The 20,941-nt window shown below is 38.3% G+C and overlaps 1 protein-coding gene across 2 annotated transcripts in view; it reads left to right on the forward strand.

Moving 5' to 3' along the window:
• The window catches only part of GRB14 (growth factor receptor bound protein 14), a 129,366-nt gene that overhangs the window by 58,686 nt on the left and 49,739 nt on the right, over nt 1–20,941 (forward strand). The window contains exon 1 of one of the 2 annotated variants that reach the window (XM_055572397.1): nt 1,085–1,232. The exons of the other annotated variant lie outside the window; for it this stretch is intronic. Coding sequence (XP_055428372.1) covers nt 1,170–1,232 — 63 coding nt within the window. The 5' untranslated portion in view covers nt 1,085–1,169. Of the gene's footprint in view, nt 1–1,084; nt 1,233–20,941 lie in introns of those variants that run through there. 2 annotated transcript variants of the gene reach the window in all.

Consider the following 20,941-nt stretch of genomic DNA (forward strand, 5'->3'; position numbering starts at 1 on the left):
ACAACAACCACCTTGTGATCAAGTGATGAGGAGCTCGCCTCACGCTAAAGACAGTGCATCATACCCCGTGTCCTGCGTGAAGGGCATTGAGCAGGTGCTTGTTAAGGAGTCAGTCCAGAAGAGATTTTATAATTATAAAAACTAGATTAGTTTTAATATTATAATACTTTTTTTGTCATTTTTGAGTGTTTCTCTTACTCTTCATTTAGACTTCATTGAAAATTTTCTCATTAACCAGAAATGGACCATTCTCCAACCCTCAAAAATACTGAAATACAATTTTTAGTTATTATAAGACAAAAGTCAAAATGCTTGTTAAAATTTTGAGAATGCTTTAAGCATGATTATTGTTTAAATGCTTTGAATTAAGTGAAATATGCTCAGTTACACAGATCTGTGCTTTTAAAAAACATTAGCATTTCCAATTCATATGTTGTAGCTTAATGCCCCATTTATATTTAACATTATTATTTAGGTTAATTCTTAAGGCTGTATTTAACAGGAATATTTAAGTGTGTAACTTCAAGGGTAGCTGAAAGGTTCATAACAAAAAATTTTTGCTGCTTAGAAGATGAAATGCCTAAGTATATATAAAAATCCTTTTATTATAACTTGTAAATGAACACTTTTGGACCGATTCTAACTTCAGCATTATTTTTTTTTGTGCCTCATATAACATGTTTCAATCGACCCATTTATCACTTTTATGAGTAGCATAAGTAAATTTAGTGCATCTGCATATTTATACACTTTAAATAGACCAATGTAAACAAGTTTCTTATCTGCCATATGTTGAAATGTTTTAGTAAAGACATAACTGCCTAGTCAACAAAGAATGGCATTGAATTGCACTGTTTTGGAAAAAAAAGTTAAGTGAACTAGATGGCTGTTAATCTGGTTCTTTAAATATCATAAACAAAAGTATCAGAATGTGTTTCCAAGGACAAAGGCGGAGTTTTCTGGGCTTTGATTGGTCGCTGCCTTGTCCTGTCCCACAGCCATCCTTAATTGGCTTTGGGTAGATTGGAATCACATAAGCAGAGTGACATTTATTACTTTCCTAGTTGTTTCTTTGCACTGAGCCCCGAGATTCCCAAGGAGAAACTATAAAAGATTTCTTTCATTTCGTCCATGATCTACGGGAGGGGATCCCTCTGAGAAGAACAGGCATGAGTCTGAGTGCAAGAAGGGTCACTCTGCCCGCAATAACGCCCATAGTTCTCCAGAAAAGGGTATGTGACTTCTGCTTTTTTCTTTTCTTCTTCTTGCTTTTTTTTTTCCTTCCTGTAACTGTGTTTATTAGTGTGTTGGTCACTTTTGTTACCTATCCTGAGTGGGGCTAGAATTCATTGAGGCTGTAGGTGATTAAAAGACAGATTATTGAAATTAGACTAAGGGGGAAAAAAAACAGGGCCAGCACATCTCTGTTGTAAAAAAGCTCCTGTGAAAGCAGTTTGGTCTCAATTTCAGGGCATTGTGATTTAGAGACTGTATTGAAGCTTTTTCTTTCTTTTTTTCCCCTTCTACTGTAACTTCAGGCCTCTTTGCTTTTAGTTCAATAGGCAATCTGCTAGCTATTATGTTTCATATTTGTTTACTAAGGAGCAGTTTCTTTGTTTCACTATAATTCATAATATATCCATCTTCATTGTTGAACGGACTGTGTAATTGTTCTACTATTTAAACATATGGCACCAGTTTATTCGCCTCCAGTTTTCTACCCGTTACTATTGAGTTTCTGCTTTCTTGCTTAAGAAAAACTTTCCATTTAATAACCCTGTGAAAAGGCTTTCTGTTAATTATTAATGCAATCGATCCTTTGTGTGAAAATATTTTGTCTATTAGTTTTTTTGTAAAGTTTATTCCTATGTCTCACTCGTTGCATTGTACTTCATAAGGTAATAAACACACCACATAATGTAACATTTAAGTAAAGCTGAATATACTAAACTTCTCTTGTAAATGCACCAAATAAGAAGCATGTATTAAAATCCTTAAAGAATCAAATCTGTTGTATAAAAAAAGAAAGCACCAAAAAACATTTTGGCACTGTAATTTTTGAGTGATTTTGGTGACTCTAGAAACTGTAATGTTATTTCCATACCTAACTTTTAATGGTTAACTATCAGTGTATTTCATTAAGTCAGATGTCATGGTTTAATTTATTTGAAAATGACAAATCTTACAATAGAGTTTTTTTTTTAAGAAGTGTCTCTTTTTATTGTTCTTAATTTATTTTCTTATCCAATTGACTACTTATTCACCAGGGACATTTTACTTGGCAGTGAAATAGTATATGATAATTTTGCCAACATTTGTTCTTATCTTTCTTGATGTCTTTCTCTCATCTTGAGCAAATTTAATTAAAAATATTTTGCTTTGAGCTGGAACTTTTATTTTGATTTAGACTTAGTAGTGTATTAATAATGACTATATAGATTTCTGAGTCACCGGGGATGCGAAAAGATATAATAGCATATATCATATCTATGTCCTTATGTTTGGGTTCTTTATCCAGTTAATTTTTCAGTTTGGATTAACCAAGAAACTTTCATCGTGTGGTATTTTTTGCATGATATGTTGGTATGGTAGAAAGCATGCCATGTGGATTCTCCATTTCCTAGCTGTATGACCTTGGGCAAGTCACTTAAACTTGGCATCATTACCTCATCACCTATAATATAATTGTTGAGAGATTTTCATTAAGTGCTCTCTTCAGTCTTATTTGTGTCTATAATTTTGTGAATCAAGTATTTGGATTTTTATAACTATAATAAAATATTTAAACCATTTCTTATTTTCTTAGTGTATAAAATATTAGAAAAAGATGCTGTCATCTTCAAGTATTTGGAGCAGTTAGTCTAGGGGAAATTGGTGTGAGTAAATAACATCCAGCTCTGATTGGTAAGTAGCAAAACAAGATTACTGTGATTATAATTAATATTGAGTCTGAGCTGCCAATAGATATATCATTGTGATTTCTCTTGGTCTTTTATAATAAGCTTGTAGTCAGGTTTCTATTATAATAATTAAATAAGTCAAAATTCCCTTTGCTCAAGTCCATGTTATTCCTTTCCTGTGAGTACACATATTAGATGTTCATATAATTTAGCACATCATTTGCTGAAAATGTGTAATACTATTTCTTTCTCCCAACATTTTAATCCCCAGAGGACCCATTGTCTGTAAGATTGTTCTCAAAATCTTAGTGTTAATCTTATTTTAGGAACTGGGTGTTTTTCTGACTAAAAAATATCCATCTGTTCTGGTCACACCATGCCTTTTTTTCCCACCAAGATAGGAAATTACTCCGTACTTGTAATTAACTTGTCATTTTCTATATGCACCATAATTTAAGATGATACAAATTAATACAAGCATTTCTCAAAGTATTTGGGGGCAGCTCTTCCTTTTTCAAAGAACGTAGGTGTTTTTTCCACAGGTTTGGCATAGAATTTGCTCATCCTGAATGAGTGGTGCTTGCAAAATAATTTGCCAACTGGAACCCTAATGATTTCAAAGGCTGAGGACATTTCTGAAAATGCCTAACAGTGCTAAGGAGTCAGTTTCTTATCAGCAAGTGCATATGATTTAACTGGGTATAAGATCTCCTGAGATGGATTGAGAACTTGAACTTTAACATGGCTCATAATATGGTATGGGTCTTTTTTGTAGTAGATCAAATGTGTTTTGATCTTTGAGGAATAGGGTATTTGTGTGGACTCTCTATGAAGTAAATTGGCAAGAGCATTTTACTTTCTCTAATTCTATTAGGATCTGATTTCCTTGATTCTAGTTAGTAGTTAATCAAGGTTCCAGTGAAGAAAGTTTCATCATCTCTCTCAGAAATGATCACATCCTCATCAAGTGTGTTGAGTGAATTCTTTACCTCATAGCATTTTTCTCAGATCACTACCAGGTTATGCCTTTTTTGTTCCGATGAGAAGACTGAGTCTCTTGGGTGTTGAGTGACTTATCAGGCAAGGTCACTCAGAAGGTCAATGGCAAAGCTAGAAATAGAATCTAGGTCTTGTGACTTCCAGTGTGCTTCTCTTATTAGATATGTGTTACCTCCTGAATTAATATGTTAATGAAATTGCCTTATGGTGTGTTTAATTGCCATTCAGCTTCTAGTCTGAAATTAGCTCAGACAAATCCTTTCATCTTCCTCTGCACCTCCACCAACTCCCATATGCTCTAGTGTAGAAAACATTTTATTCAGAAAGCAATTGTGAGCAATAAAATGAGTGTGTGTGTGTGTGTGTGCACATGTGTGTGTGTGTGTGTGTGTGAAAGAAAGAGAGAGGGAGAGGAGAATGGAGAGAATGAGAGAGAGAGAGATGGAAAGGCAATTGTACCCAGTGCTCTAATTGGGTTCATTACATCAAGAAACTATTTTAAGGTCCCAGAGAGTTAACAAAAGACTGAAGCATTATAAGGCTTACACTAAGTGCAATATAAAATTCACATTCTTTTTATAGAAAGACTGCAAGGTCAGAAGGCCAGATGTCCATATTTTGATTCTGTGGGTAGAAAGGGTTCTACCTCTATCAGATTAAAATCATTTTGCAAACTATGTTTCCAAGCATTTCTACATTCTTTATCCAAACTACAATTTCAAGAGACTTTCAAAGGCACACAAAATTCTAACATGCCTTCCGAAATCTCAGAGAAATAAGAGATACTTTTTAGAATATATTTTTCATAAGATTCAAATCATTTTGAAAATCCAAAATTCATGAATATAATATGGAGCAAGGCCATTTACTAAATGATCCAGTTCCCCGGTTATACAAGAGAATAGTTTGTTATATTCATTTCTCTCCTCAAACAATTAGAATTATTGCTCTGAATTTCTAAAAACAATTTTATAAAGAACAAAAGAATGTAGATCTTCATGTCACTATTTTGCCCAAAAACTTGTAAATACGTATGAAGTCAGTCCATGCGTACGTAGCACTCACTGTGCTTCAGGACCTGGGTCCACAGGCGTCTCCCCAGCTTCATATGAAACTTCCACTGCAGCACGTGGGTTTTCTCCTTGTGCTCCAAACAGCGTGTGCTGTTTGTCCCTCTGTACTTCTGCACCCTGACTTGTGCTCCATGGCCTATAGACAACTCCAGGATCCTGTTTGTTTTCCCAAAGGCTATTGGCTGTGTCCCAGCTCAGGCTGTAGTACCATCCTGAAGCCTTCTAAGACTCATTCTCATCACATCTGTCTTGATGATGTCTTGGCTCAGATGTCAGTGGCTGTACCTTTACTACTCATTCCTCAATTCAGTAATGCCTGCTCGGTGACATTAGTTTCGTTATTACCTTTTATGATATTTAAGTCTTATTATCTTATCCTTAGGTATCTTAAACTTTCTGACTTTTCATATTTGACTTTTAGTTTTCTTTGTGGACCTCATATATCTTTTATATATCTTGCTCTATTTGGTTTTCAAAATTTGGTGTATTTTGTTTTATAACTAGATTTTACGCTTTGAAGGAAAAGACTCTTTAAATAAAGTGCTTTGTCAGTTGCAGGCTGAATTTAATTTCATGTAACCGGAAAACTCAAATGACAGTGTATTAAACAGGGGAGAGATTTATTTTTCTTTCTCTTTACAAGAAGAATTGGTCCAAAGCTAACTTAGCCTTCCTGCAATGTCGTCAGGCAACCAAGCCCCTTGCTTTCTACTGTACCATCCTTAGTGTGGGTGCCTTTTCCTTTTATGGAAAGACAATTGCAAATCGCTAGTCATCCAGCTCACATTCCTAGCATACAAAATGGGAGGAACCAAGGGTATACAGGCTACTTCTGTCAGTTATTAATGGGCCACCAGGGAATAACCAGGAGCTTCTGCTCAGCACTTACTGGCCAGGATCATGTCATGTGGTCTGGATCCAAGGGAAGCCTGGCAATGTAGGCCTTGAACTCCACACGCTGCCTTTCTCATCAGAATCAGGAGATAGAAAGGATGGTTCTTTGTGGGCAACTAGCTGTCAAGTGCCTCCTACATATAAGGCATGCAGAAAATGTTTATCCCTTAGATTTTGATTATTGTCATGCGAGCTACAAGATATGGTTATGCTTTTTGAACAAATATATTTTATTGCTTGATTGGAGACCGTAAAAGTTTAGTAAGTGGGGAGAGAGCAGATTTCCTGAGAAGGGGAGGCTACTGGAGATCACAGATGGTAACTTGACTTTAGGTGGGTGCCTTGCTTGAAAGGTGGTCTTGAAGTGGTAAGTGAGTACTGTTTTTGCTTATTTGCCTGGAGTTCTCATTCCCGCTAAACCTTTATCTTTCTTCTGTCCTTTTAATTTTTATACAGGGTAACAGAGTTGCATATTCACGCAGGAAGGGTACCACATAGATGAATGGATTTTGTGTTTTCACAGAATGTTTCTTTTCCCTAAAAGTGTGCTTTTAGGAAGTGTGATAGAGTGGAGATTCTATTTTAGTCAGGAAACCCTGAGTTTGAACTCAGCTCTGTCACTGATCAGTGTTGTGACTTGAGGTGTCTTCTTTTTAAACCTTTCTAACAGTCAGTTTCTCTGTCTTGGGAATGATGGTGCTTCCTCACAGAGCAGTTGTGAGGATTAAATAGGATAAATATTTAGAAGTACTTGACATGTAGTAGAAGCTCAACAAATGTGAATTTCTTTTTTTTCCCCCCTCATCTGGCATGTGTTACTAGTTTCATAAACAGTTTAAAATCTGCCTATTAAAAATGGTGGTGGGGGGGCTCTATCCTGTTAAGTAGGTATCCAAAAATTTTCTTGTAACAAATGAATCAACCAAAAAGTAGTTGTCCTTGATACAGTGCAGCCAGGGAACAAAAGACAATATGTCTCTCAAATTCTTGTTCCCTCTGGTTACTTTCTGAAATGAAGACTCTAATTTGAATTAAAAAAATTAATCCAACTATTATATGCTGATGAATATTTTTTTAAAAATCTGGGAATATAGATTTAAATATAATAAGATAGGTATTTAGATAACTTCTCCTTTCACTCTCCTAGGGATTATCCATCAGGGACTTCCTGAAAGAGGTACAGTTGTACCTAGTGTTCAGACATTGTCTCAGTAGACAGAGGGGACATTACTGGACTGTGAGCTATATGCTGATAGGGGCTGTGTCAGTTTTGATCATCATTAGACTCAAGTGCCCAGCACAGGGAATGTACAAAGCTGAGATATAATTCTTATTCATTGAATAAACACATTTTTTAAAAAAGTAAATTGGGCTTTTTTGATACTGACCTGTTATTAGGATTTCGTTCTTTGTATTTGTCTTTCTGTAGCACTCCTTTCCTTTTCCCTATGTTCCATACCTTGTGGTGAGAAGTCATGCACTCAGGGCCCATTTTAGCTGGTCCACCCTGCCTTTTCATGAGCTCTGTTTCACCCCAGTGCCCACCCCCCAGCTTGTTGCCCTGGGCAGTTTTGAGCACTCCCTGCCATCCACATACACCAATAGAAATAAAAGCAGCTACACAGTGTTCAGCACTAATTTCATGGCCTCTTTAATCCTCTTAACAACCCTAAAGGATTGGTGGGCAAACACAGTCTGGGATGAGAAAAGTGAGGCTTGGAGAAGTTACCCAAAGCACACTGCTAATGAATGATGAGGCAGGACTGAGCCCAGGTGAGCCCTGCCTGCACAGGGACTGCCTGTCAGAATTGATTGGCGCATGCAGGCTGCAGAGCCGGCTCCACCCCGCAGCTGCCAAGCCCTTGCCTCTCACCTGTAGTCTGTGCTGTACTGTGCTTAGTTGCTCAGTCGTGTCCAACTCTTTGCAACCCCATGGACTGTAGCCTGCCAGGTTGTTCTGTCCATGGGGATTCTCCAGGCAAGAATACTGGAGTGGGTTGCCATGCCCTCCTCCTGGAATTTTCCCAACCCAGGGCTTGAACCCCGGTCTCCCGCATTGCAAGCAGATTTTTTGCTGTCTGAGAGGTGGATTCTTTGCCATCTGAGCCACCAAGGAAGTCCAGGAATACTGGAGTGGGTAGCCTATCCCTTCTCCCAGGATCTTCCCAACCCAGGAATCGAACTGGGGTCTCCTGATTACAGGTGGATTCTTTACCAGCACAGCTGCCAGGGAAGCCCACCTGTAGTCTACTCATTGGACAAATCTCACCTTTTTTTTCTTTACTCACTCTGTCTTTTGCCTTCCTAGTTATTTTTTCCTTGATGTGCACTCAATCTTGCTTCAAAGATATAGTGATCAAACCATATGAGAGAGTTCATTGGACCTCAGTAGAAATCTCTTGGAACTTATTTTGCTTTCAAAAATGTATCATAGTAGTCACTATTATGAATGGAGTGCTATGAGTTTGCTGTCACTTTGCCCATTTTACAGGATGAGGAATCTAAGACTCATAGTTGATAAGCTGGTGGTCTAGGATCTGATCACAGAGCAGATTTTGGGAGTCTACTATGGCCTCAAGCACCTGGTCTGAACCTCTGCACGAATGAGGGCCATACTTCGTATTAGTTTGCAAACTACAATGTCTGGTCCACTTTTGGCAATGAAAACAGATTAAAAATAGCTGGGCTGATTAACAGTCTAAGACTCTTGCTCGGGGCCGGTCTTAGGGCTGACTCTCCTGGCCATGCCTCAGCGCCCTAAGCCAAATCTAGAAAAATAAGAATCTCTTTTTGGCAGAAAACAAGAAGTAAGACTTTTGGTTATTTCAGTTATTAAGCTCTCTGAAAGGATAAAGATTTTCTACTCCCATAGGATATTAAAAATGCTTGCTCTTAAGACAGTTTCAAAAGAGGGATTAAAAAACCATTTTGGCAAAACAGCATTGTCCTGTGTTGTTTATAGCTTCCTAATTGGACTTCACATTTGGATATACACATTCAGTTGTGTCTGTGAAGATACCAGGAGTTTTATTTTATAGTTTCAAAAGTCAAATTAGTTGGCTTAGTTTTATCAGGATTTGAAGAAAAATTTTGCCATGATATTCCAAATGCCAAGGAGGATCTCAGCTTGAGTTCCAGGAAAGGGGACTTTATATTGTATACCACCAGAAGTGACATATATATATATACATATATGTATGTGTGTGTGTGTATATATATATATATATAAATATATACACACCACCCTCCACCCCATCCCTAACCCTTCTTATTAAAGATTTAGACATGATTTATCTTAAAAATTCAAATAGTTCAGAATGTTTAAAAATAGATTTAAATTTGTTAGAAGCTTACAACTATTTTAAACAGGACCTGTATCAGTCAGTTCAGTTCAGTCTCTCAGTCGTGTCCAACTCTTTGCGACCCCATGAATCGCAGCACACCAGGCCTCTCTGTCCATCACCAACTCCCGGAGTTCACTGAGACTCCCGTCCATCGAGTCAATGATGCCATCCAGCCATCTCATCCTTTGTCGTCCCCTTCTCCTCCTGCCCCCAATCCCTCCCAGCATCAGAGTCTTTTCCAGTAAGTCATCTCTTCGTGTGAGGTGGCCAAAGTACTGGAGTTTCAGCTTTAGCATCATTCCTTCCAAAGAAATCCCAGGGCTGATCTCCTTCAGAATGGACTGGTTGGATCTCCTTGCAGTCCAAGGGACTCTCAAGAGTCTTCTCCAACACCACAGTTCAAAAGCATCAATTCTTCAGCGCTCAGCTCTCATATCCATACGTGACCACAGTAGGGTTAATAATAGTAAAAGTGAAAAAAGTAAAAGTTACTCAGTCGTGTCCAGCTCTTTGTGACCCCATGGACTATACAGTCCATGGAATTCTCCAGACTAGAATACTGGAATGGGTAGCCTTATTCCTTCTCCAGGGGATCTTCCCAACCCAGGGGTTGAACCCAGATCTCCCACATTGCAGGCAGATTCTTTACCAACTGAGCTACCAGGGAAGCCCAATAATAATAAAGCAATATTAAATATTAAAGGGCTAACAAAATTAAAACAACTTTCAAAGCATCTTGTTTTCTTTCTTTATTTGCACCGAGAAATAAAGACTCCCTCTGCTGGCTGTTTCTGAATATGCCTTTTTTTTTTTTTTTCCTGGCAAGTTGTGCTGAAAAAAGTGAAACACAAAGAATAACTTTTTTGATATTCAAAAAGCTGGGTGCTTTGAGCCGTATTTGCATATGGTTGCATATTTGGGTTTTCAATTCTCTAATGTGTTTATCCAAGATGTCTTGTCAAAACAGCATCGTAAAGTTGGGTAAGCAGATTGGAAAGACCAGGTAGGAACCCAGAGACGGATTCCCTGGTAGGTTCTGCCAGTGAGCAGATGGATCCCCTGGCAAGTCAGGCCCTCTTCAGTCTCAGCTTCTTCACGTGTAAAATGAGAAGATTTCAGTGGGTGTTTCTAAGAGTCCTGGCAGCCTTAAGTATTTTATAATTCTAACAGTATTGCTGCCATTTTTTTTTTTTATAGGAATGTGCTTATATTTAGTCACTCAGTTGTGTTCAACTCTTTGCAACCACATGGACTATAGCCACCCCAGGTTCCTCTGTCCATGGGATTCTCCAGGCAGGAACACTGGAGTGGGTTGCCATTTCCTACTCCATTTTATGGAACTATATATGTTTTATACTGTTACACATGCTTTGCACTGATAGAAAAGAAATATTTAGAAAAGTGAGAAAAGGTAAAATTATAAAAAAATGGATATAAATCAGTTTTCCCTAGTGCTATCACAATATGGGAATGTTAGGTCTAGAAAGTGATAGTTTGCATGCTGTTAAAAGTTCATGAAATAATACCCGCAGGTGTATCAGAAGACTGAATATCACGTATTTCATTGATTCTCTGGCACCCTAAATCACAAAAAGTATCATTATCTTATATGCTTCCAATTAAACTATGCCATAACCATTGATGGTAAGTTACACCTAAGGTTCAGAGAAGTTAAATATGAGAAGATATGCTTTTGAAAATCACTGAAACAGGAAGGTTCTAAAAGTGCTTTGGTTGATGCCAGGCAGCTCAAGAATTTACAGCAAAAAGTCTGATGGGTCCTGGGCTCTCATAAATATTCTCTTTCCTCTCCTCATGTTTTCTCCTCTTTTCTAAACTCTTCTCCCCTTGCCCTTCCCATACTTGTCCTTCTTCCTCACTGTGTGAGACAGTTATTAACTTTTTCGCTTAGGCATGTCTTATGGTTATTCTGGGAACAAACGACTGCTGAAAAACTGAAATGAGATACTGGAATAACATTGTGTCCAACATAAGCATGACCAGTGGTTTTCTGCTTTAAATATGAATAAGCATTAGCACTTGTGAAGGTTTTTTTTTTTTTTTTTTTTTTTTACTTCAAAGATGAATTAGTCAGCACTGGCATCTTCACAGGAATTACATGAGTTTTAAAAACACTGAGGCTTCAGAGAACACTCCTTTGATGAAGTTACTGGGAACAGTAGAGTGGGATTTGTGCTTTGACCCTCTTTATTATTTGTGTTGGATTTAGGTCCTAAAATAACATGAATATATTCATATGCATATGTGTGTGTCCACGGTTTGGGATATTTTTAGACTTAATTTTAATGTTTACTTTCTTTTATAATGAAATTGAAGCTGTTTCTTTTGCCCTTTTTCCTACCACGTAACAGAGCACACTGAAAGGGCTTCTGATATCTTGCTTTATAAAATTGGACCCCTGCTTGAGTTAGGGTCTTTCTTGCTATCCTTGAGGGAGAAAGAAAGTCTGAGGAATGAGTGATCTGCCTGGCTCTTGGCCTGAGAAGGAGAGCAGAAAGGATCAAGAACAGAGAAGAGCAAAGGAGCTTGAAGGAGAGTTTCAAGGCAAAGGGGCCCCTTTTTGCAGACACACTTTCTTCTCTTGGTTGGAAGCCTAGACAGGGCATGATTCTCCAGTGTCACTGATCCAGATTGTCAGGTGGGGCAGTGCTAAATCCTCTGCCATGCCAGGCTTGGGACATTTCCAGTAGTGAGGCCACACTGGGCCTCAGGCCCTGATGCTAGACGGGAAATGAATTCATACAGCAAAAAGTGTCATCCTGGCTTTCTGAATTCGTACGGAACTCCCAGAAGATCTGTATGGATCCCTAGCCACACAGATGCTTTGATTCTGAGTTAGTTCATCTCTTTATCCTGGCACGCACTCTAATGTTCCTGCTAAAATGTGATAACCTCCAGATGTAACCAAGTTGAGGATTTTTACAGAGGTGGTGTGGGGATGACCCACCTTGTGACCTTGAGGGATTGTGAGCTGACATTTAAAGAGCCTGGATCCGTAGTTACTTGATGGAATGGCCTCATCAGACCCTGAGCTGTCCACCTCTGGTTTCAAATGTGAGAAAAAGAAAAAAAAAAAATCGAAATTTTAATTTGGTTAATAAGCCATTGTCAAATAGATTTTTCTGTTACTTGTAACTGAACTTGTTCCCAAATGATTAGATCGCCATATGGTTATTTATTTATTTATTTATTTATTTTTTATATAAAAGCATTTTTAAACTTTATTATTATCCATATGGTTATTTATCAGTCTCTTACCACTTGATAATCTTATTCTAGTAAAACTGTCTTTTTAAAACTTAATTATCTATTTCCAGCCATTGAAAAAAAGGTAGTTTGTCATCTGTGTATATTAAAAGGGATCCACTCTTGGGGTGCCCTCCTCGCTAGTTTGCACTGATGGAAACCAGTGTCCAGCAGTGCTGGGCCGAGATACTTCCTCCACAGGCCTCCCAGCGCCCATGCTTCCTTACCTGGTCCTGGGAACTCGGTCTCTCTCATCTCAACTGAGTCTTCCATCTTCTGTTTCATGCATAGTTTTTGCCTTTTCAGTCCAAGCATCTTTGCTTATGATATTTGTTCCACCCATATGGTCTTTATTTTTTTCAAATTCTCACAAAGTCCTAGAGATGTCATCTCACCCACTTTTGTTGAGTCTGCCGATTTCTTGAAAACTTTGCCTGTGTTTTCTCTTTGGTCTCATGTGGGCCCTTCCTCCCCTAGAAGTTTTTAAACCCTGTGAGGTTTCCAAGCTACTGTTTTGGAATCCCTAATATTGTCTCCTACAGAGCCGTTCGTGATGGTATCAGTCATCACTGAAGGAATGTTTACCCTGTGCTAGGCACTGTGCTGACTGCTGGAGGAACATCTTGGGAATCGCATACTGACGTCATCCCTGGTGTCACGCAGCATACTGAGTAGTGGAAGCTGATGGATAGTAATCACATAGTTGCACGTATGCATACATGAAACAAAGGGCTGGGACCTACACTGGGAGGAGCATTGAAAACTTGCCCACAGAATGGATGGTTTATCTGAGGGAGGAGAAGCAGAAGGTGGAGGGACAGTGTTTTAGGCAGTGGTAGTAAAAGGTTCAAAGACCCCATGTTAGGAAGGGGCATGGCTGTTTAAATAAACTGAGAAAAATATGATCAGAGTTAGAGAATAAGGGAAGGATCATAGGGAATAAAATTGAAAGGGGCCACCGGAGTATGAAATGGACCCGTTTATGTCAGTCACTTGTAATTCTGATATTGGTTACAGTATCTATTTTGAGTTAATATCTGATAGCTAATTGAACATGTAATGCTCATGCTCAAATAAAATATGTTGTTGAATGTCTCATCTAATGACAAGAATTTAAGTCCCTACTATCTGATTTCTCCAAATTATGTGCTGTTTTGCTCTTAATAAATATTTGACAGCTAGCAAAATGTGAAGGGTAGCAATAAGGAAGCAACAGCTTTTCTTGAACTGTTAGGATCTTTTGGAACAGTCTTTGTTTTTAAATATAACATTTTGCTAAAGGTTTGGAAAAAGCAAGAATGAATATATTATTTGCCATTTCCTTCAAGGGAACACACTGAGCTGCTTAATCCAAAATATCTGTCTCTTATCTTAGGACGTTGCGTTCCTTATTTAGAAGAATGTAAAAATCCAGGGCTACTCTGACCTCTATATAAAAATATTTCACTGTTTTAGGTACATTGCCTATCAGTTAAAAATAATGGAGAAAAAAAATCTGAAGCGTTAAAAGATATCTTTATAATCTGGCTTGGATGATAAAATTTTAAAGAGCAGTAGAAATAAGCTTTACTTTGGGACCTAGCTGAAATCAAATTTCTATGGACTTTACCTTGTTCCTTATTTTCTATTAATTGTATAAACATAATATATAATTAATAGGTACAATAAATGCATTTATCTTTCTTTTGAAAAGTTAGGTAATTTTCATTCTAGTCAGATCTTGGTATTGAAATGATAGTGTTTAACTTATATTTAATTAAATATTAAATGTGGTATTTAAGGGTGAAGTGAAGTCGCTCAGTCATGTCCGACTCTTTGCGACCCCATGGACTCTACCAGGCTCCCCCATCCGTGGGATTTTCCAGGCAAGAGTACTGGAGTGGGGTGCCATTTCCTTCTCCAATTTAAGGGTACTTAATCTAAAAATGAAATTTAATTTTTCCCAAAATAGAAACTTTGACACAGAAAACGGCCATATCCAGTGGTCTTTTTCCTTCTCTTTTGCTCATTCTTTCTTCTTTTTTTTTTTTTAAAAGTCTCTTGCTTCATCCTGTAGATTCTTGCTCATGTAGTTATGCTTAGTCTGTGCTTGTTTTTTACCTGCTGAATGATTATCACCTTTTCCTCTTTTTTCTGAAGAAAAAAGCAATAAATGGGGAAAGGTTATCAAGTAGCTAGTTACTTGCCAATGGGTCCAGTGCCCCTTTCTGCTTTGTGGTATTGCCAAATGACCAGATGACAATCCTGAGTTTTTTCCCCATATTCTAGGATGAATCCAGTTTGGAAAGGAACTAGCCATCCTGTTCCATCACTTTCTTGAGTCTTCAGGAAGGAGGAGAAAGGCTGACTGCTTAGCCCCTTCCCAGGGCTTTCCTGAGGCTTCCCACATAATCTGTTCTAAGAATCAGAATTTCCAGAGAAAATAACAGATGACCACTGTGTGTGCTTTGAGGGCAAAGCAATATATATCAAATTGACTTTCAACTTCAGTCTCTACTTTTTGGTAATAGTCTTTGTCTTATGTTTTAAGTCATTCATCTCTTTTAGTTCCTAGGCTTTCAGATTTCTTTTCTGAAGTTAACCATTTCTTGCTGTTTTTGTATATTTGAACATTGTTGTGTCTACTGATGTCAAAATGAGTTATGTTAATTTTTTAATCTCTTGCCTCCACTTATTTATTTATGAAGGGCCAGTCTAGGGGAGTTGGGGTGTAAAGTATATAAACTGCCTTGATAAGGATGTCAGCCAAAATAGAGAGCTGCTCCATCCACATGCCGGCATGGCCTCTTGCAGGGGCTACTGGGTTTTTATATGATGTTTTCATTGCTGGATGCCACATGCTCCCAGAGCAGTTTAAACTGTAAACCACTCTAAAGGCCAAGGCTGCTCTGTCAGGATTACAGTGATACTTGAGGGCTTCCTCAACACAGCCTGTGTGTACATTGTTGGCTGTCCTCCGGAGCTCTCTCTGTTCATCCTGGCGGGATGTTATAGACAGATCTTATCAATGCTTGTCTTCTTGCTAATCAAGTGTTTGCTCATTGATGAGACAAAGACAGTTCCTATTCTTCTTTAGGGTTCCAGGAGGATTTCTTCTTGCTAATATACAATTGCAAATGATCTCATGGAACAAGTGATATGACTTCTTTTTATCCTATTTTTTTTTACTTTATATAGAAAGTTGAGGATTTGGGCCACTGGATGGGCTTCCCTGATAGCTCAGCTGGTAAAGAATCTGCCTGCAATGCGGGAGACCTGGGTTCAATCCCTGGGTTGGGAAGATCCCCTGGAGAAGGGAAAGTCTACCCACTCCAGTATTCTGGCCTGGAGAATTCCGTGGACTGGATAGTCTATGGGGTCGCAAAGAGTCGGACATGATTGAGTGACTTTCACTCACTCACTCAATTAGAAATGTACAATATCCCTTTATTAAATAGAATGATGATATGATCTCCATATCTCTCTGTTTTTATCTTTCAGTATGTGGAGGAAATAGGATACCACTGTTTAGCTCTAATGATTCTTAAGAGCAACTCTGCTATTTGGTTTTTGTATGATCACAAAAGTTTGTACCTTAGTTTAAATCTGTAGTAGTCATGTAGTTTCACTTATGACTTGATATTTTTCTTAAATAGGAAAGTTTAGTGTAATAATAATATTGACAAGGGGCATATTCAACCTACTAAAGAGTTAAGGGTTAGATTATCTTTCCCCTTTTCATATATTTCAAGGAGAAATAAGTAGAAACAAAAATGAGACCATTTAGGGAACTCTGTTCAATGTTATGTGGCAGCCTGGATAGGAGAGGAATTTGGGGGAGAATGGATATATGTATATGTATGGCTGAGTCCCTTTGCTGTGCACCTGAAAATATCACAAAATTGTTAATTGGCTATATTCTAATATAAAATAAAAAGTTTTTAAGAAGTGTAAAAAAAAAAAAAAAAAAAATGAGACCGTTTAACAAAGCCTCTCCATTGGTAGTGTAAGGAGTTTTTCATACGTACTGAATAGATCTGAGAGATAACAGGGACTGTGGAATATCAACCAAAAATGTAATTTTATCATTCATAGATAAATGTGTATTTTGGACAAATGTCAGCATTAAATGGAACTATTTTTTTAAAAGAAGGATTTGAAATGAAGTTCAAGCAAAATATTGAGTTTTTCTCCTAACAAGTGTTACTTACTTAAAAAATGAGTACATGCACTTATTCCAGAAATTTAAATTGGCCTTGTCCTTCTAAATTTATGTGTCTCAATTCTTGGCAACTTTATTTTTTTTAAATTTGTAGCAATGTCAACTGAAGAGATTAATGGCATTTCCTGGTTGGTTAGATGTCGTTTTCATTTTCCCCAACATTTACCTCTTGCTCTGTTCTTGTTCTTTTCTTAAATTTGGCTTAGACTTCAGAATATCTCCCGATTTTCATTTCGTAGTTCCTCTGATATAAACAATAGAGCATGAAAAATAAGAGGCATGCTCCGTTATCCTACGTGATGGGAGTTTACTGTAAGAAAGCATGGGGGTAGTCAGGAAGTCCAGGGAACCTGTCCAGTGGCCACCAGCTCATTCCCAATCCCTCGTTCCCTGGCATGGAGTGGGCAGTGGCCTCTGAGGGTACTGAAATGGTGCCTTATCATTGTTTCACATGAAGGAGCAGCGCCAAGTCAAATCTTCTTGTTCTCTCCCGATTGGTCATCTTCATGTTGCTTTTGGCAAATGCTCCCACCACTGCTTGGCCACAGCAGCATGGTGGACGGCATCTCTTAGCACCTCAGCAATTATGTGATGCTGAGATTTGTCTGAAGGCATTGAAGACACAGACATAAGAACAACAGCCTACCCAGTTGCAATCACAGGAAACACTGAGATTCCAAATAGATCTTGGGATCTTAGTGAGCCACACATATTAACCCTAAAGTAAAGGAATTGAATTGAGGGCTCAGACACTTGCATCTGATTTTGGCAGTGTCTCCAGATTTTTATTTCTTAGTTTTTCTGATATAAAATGACCTTATAGCTGCCTCAGTGACTTCAAAACTCAGAACTGTCAGCTGATGGCAATATTGTCAGTTCTTACCTAGGATTATTTATGAGAAAAATATAAGAATTTTAATTTCCTGAGCATTAAAATTTGATCAATTTATACTTTTGCAACAGAAAATTTTTTCTAAATTAAAATTTACAAATATGCATTGAGTATTATGTGCAAAACATTCTACACGGGTACAAAGTTCATTTGTTCCAAAGATCTTTATTAAGCCATACGTTTACTTGGGCTCAGTCCCTGGGATATCATGTCAAATGGTTAGTAAATAGAGATTTTCCTTAAAGGAGCTTACTAGTACAGTTGAAGAGAAAGATATTCAAATAGAAAGTTATAAAATAAGAGTACTGAAATGGGCACATTACAAAGCCAGGGGCAGTCAAGGAAGACTTTCTGGAGGAAGTGCTATGGAAGTTGGAGCCAAATGATAAGTAGGAATTTGCCAAATAAATCATGTTGTTGGTGTTTGGAGCAAAGATTTCAAGTAGAGGATACCTCATGAGCAAATAGAAGAAGTAGCAAATATATATCATATTTGCCTAAGGTCAGAGTGACCTGTTCCATAGGCTGACTTGCTGGGGGTACGCATGCTGTGAGGGGCTTCCCAGGTGGCTCAGTGGTAAAGAATCTGCCTGCCAGTGCAGGAGATGTGGGTTTGATCCCTGGGTTGGGAAGATCCTCTGGAGAAGGAAATGGCAACCCACTCTAGTATTCTTTCCTGGAGAATTCCATGGATAGAGGAGCCTGGCGGGCTGCAGTCTATGGGGTTGCAAAGAGTCAGACTCAACTGAATAACTGAGCACACACATGCATGCTGTGTGTGTGCTAGAGTTTGGGCTTTGTTCCCTGGGGCCCCACTTCCCTGGTTCTCTATTTCACTTCATCTTTCAGACTTTTCTTGACTCTAACTCACCATTAAATACTGGAATTTCTCAGGGTTCAGCCCTAGATTCTTTTTTCCCCTCATGCTTCTTCCTTTTTTCCCTTGGCTGCTATATCCATGTCCACAAGTTTGTTTACCACCTATAAGCTCAGTGATTCTTAAGTCAGTTCTGAACTTAGGGTCTTACACCCCTCTTATGATCATCGTGTTTACGAATTGTTTCCTTAGGACCATGCTCTCTGTTTGCTGCTCCTGCCACCCATGATTCTCTTAATCATTAGAACCTGCCAAGTTTCTGCTTGCCCCAGGGACTTTGTATGACTTCACTTCTCTTATCCTGAAATGCTCTTACTCTGTTTTTGCCTAGCTACCGCCCACTCCTCCTTCAGGTCTTAACCTGAATATTACTTTACCAGGGATGTCTTTTGGGCTTCTCCTAATTCCCATTTGATGATTGAGTAACATACTGCATTTTTATGTCCTACTTTCTAATTATTGTTTTGTTTTGAATACTGCTTTCCCCACTGTGCTTCAGCTCTCTAAGGGCAACAGCCAACTCTTTCGCTGACGTACATGTGCATGCTCAGTCACTCAGTCATGTCCATCTCTTTGTGACCCCATGGACTGTAGCCTGCTAGGCTCCTCTGTCCGTGGGATTTTCCAAGCGAGAATATTGGAGTGGGTTGCCATTTCCTTCTCCAGGAGATCTTCCTGACCCAGGAATTGAACCCACATTTCCTATGTCTTCTGCATTGACAGGTGGATTCTTTACCATTGAACCACCTAGGAAGCCAGCCTTATATTAAAACACTTAGCAGAGGATGTGCACTTTGCATGGGGACTTTGCACAATGAGCTGCTTGGGTTAGGACAATGAAGAGCCCCTGAAGAATTTTAGAAGAATGACCTGATATGATCGGCTATTACAAAGTTTATTCCTCTAGCAATATGGAGGAGAAGCAATATTAGCAATATTAGAGAAGGTCTATGGCTAGAACAAGGAAGATAAGTAGGTGGATATTACCACTAGAAATGTACAGCCTCATAGCACACATATGATTAAAACACAAAGACTTCAAAAGTTACTTGGTCCAAGGGTGCAGGGTTATTCTCAGGACTCTTTTCATCTCTTGGTGTGATTTATTCCATGTGGGACCCTATTTTTCCACAGTCTTTCTCTTTGTGAACAGTAGCAGCCACACCTACCCCCCCAGTGGAAAAGAAGCCCCACTTTATGATGTCCAGATTGGCCCTGATCAGCTCTGATTAGGTCATGTCCCCATCTCTGAAATAGTCATTGTTGCCAGGGAAACTCTGGGCATTGATTGATCCATCTAGATAATATATTCTCTGTGGAGCTGGGGCAATCATGCAGGGGTAAACTGGCTCTAAAAGTTTTTTCTTTAAAAAAGACCTATTTGTAGCATTTGCCATATTCTTGAGTATACATTGTCCCACCATGGCTGATTTCAGGATGCCTGGCTGGCCGAGTTCCTGAATGTTTAACAGGCAACTGTGACGGGCAGGTTCCAGCAGCTCCACTACTCTGTGGCTGAGCTGCAGGCAGAGCTGCCAGCATCACAGAGGCGGAGGGCACTGCCTTCCTAGGCAGTGGTTCTCTAAAAGCCAATCAAAATGCAGTTCAATGAGTCAGTGCCTGGTGGCCAATCCAGCCAGCAAGACTGTGCCTAACTTATACTTCGGTGTCCTTATTTTAAGAATTTTTTTTAAAGTTCTTATGTCATTTTCTTGAATAACATTTTTAAGCACCTTATAATACTCCATTTTATGAAAGTACTATGGTTTACCACTCTTTTATTGTGCAATATTTAGGTTGATAGAACATACCTAATGCTTTGCAGGACATGTCTATGCCCAAAGCTATTTTCCCCACATTTAGGACAGATTTACTGAGATAGTTTGCCTAAGTGAAATTACTAAGTTGAAGAAATAGCCTCTCTAATGCTTTTGATACTTTCCAATAGATGTAAAAAATAGTTTTACCAATTTATAACACTCTGTCATTGTAAGAGAGTAACTGTTTCATTCCAGTCATTTTATGTAATTAGAAAAATAATAGGAGAGAATTGATAACATCATTTTAATTTTCATTTATTTCAATTGCTAAAAATGTTTAAATGTCAACATTTTTATAGCGAGAATATTTCTTATGTTGAGTTTTCTTATAACGTCCGGACATTTGTGTGTGTTGATCTTACTATACTATTTTCATAGGTATTTAGTTCATCATAAATAATTTAATTTATATATGACACACCATAGTTAATAGTGGAAATTCTAGCATGTAGCACAACTTGGTAAATGTTGAAGGGGGTGCTGTACATGAAACTTTCTCTGATTCTGTTTATTTTGGGGCTGACATAAGATCCTGTAATAGATAAATACAAAATCACAATAAGTTAGCAGTAAAAGTTAATTTCTTGCTCTTGTCAAAGTTCCTTGCAGGCATTCCTAGTTGAGCACCTTTTATGTGGTCATTCAGAGACAAAGCCTCCTTCTGTCCCATAGCT

Source organism: Bubalus kerabau, chromosome 3, assembly GCF_029407905.1.
Source record: "Bubalus kerabau isolate K-KA32 ecotype Philippines breed swamp buffalo chromosome 3, PCC_UOA_SB_1v2, whole genome shotgun sequence".
NCBI classification, from domain to species: domain Eukaryota; kingdom Metazoa; phylum Chordata; class Mammalia; order Artiodactyla; family Bovidae; genus Bubalus; species Bubalus kerabau.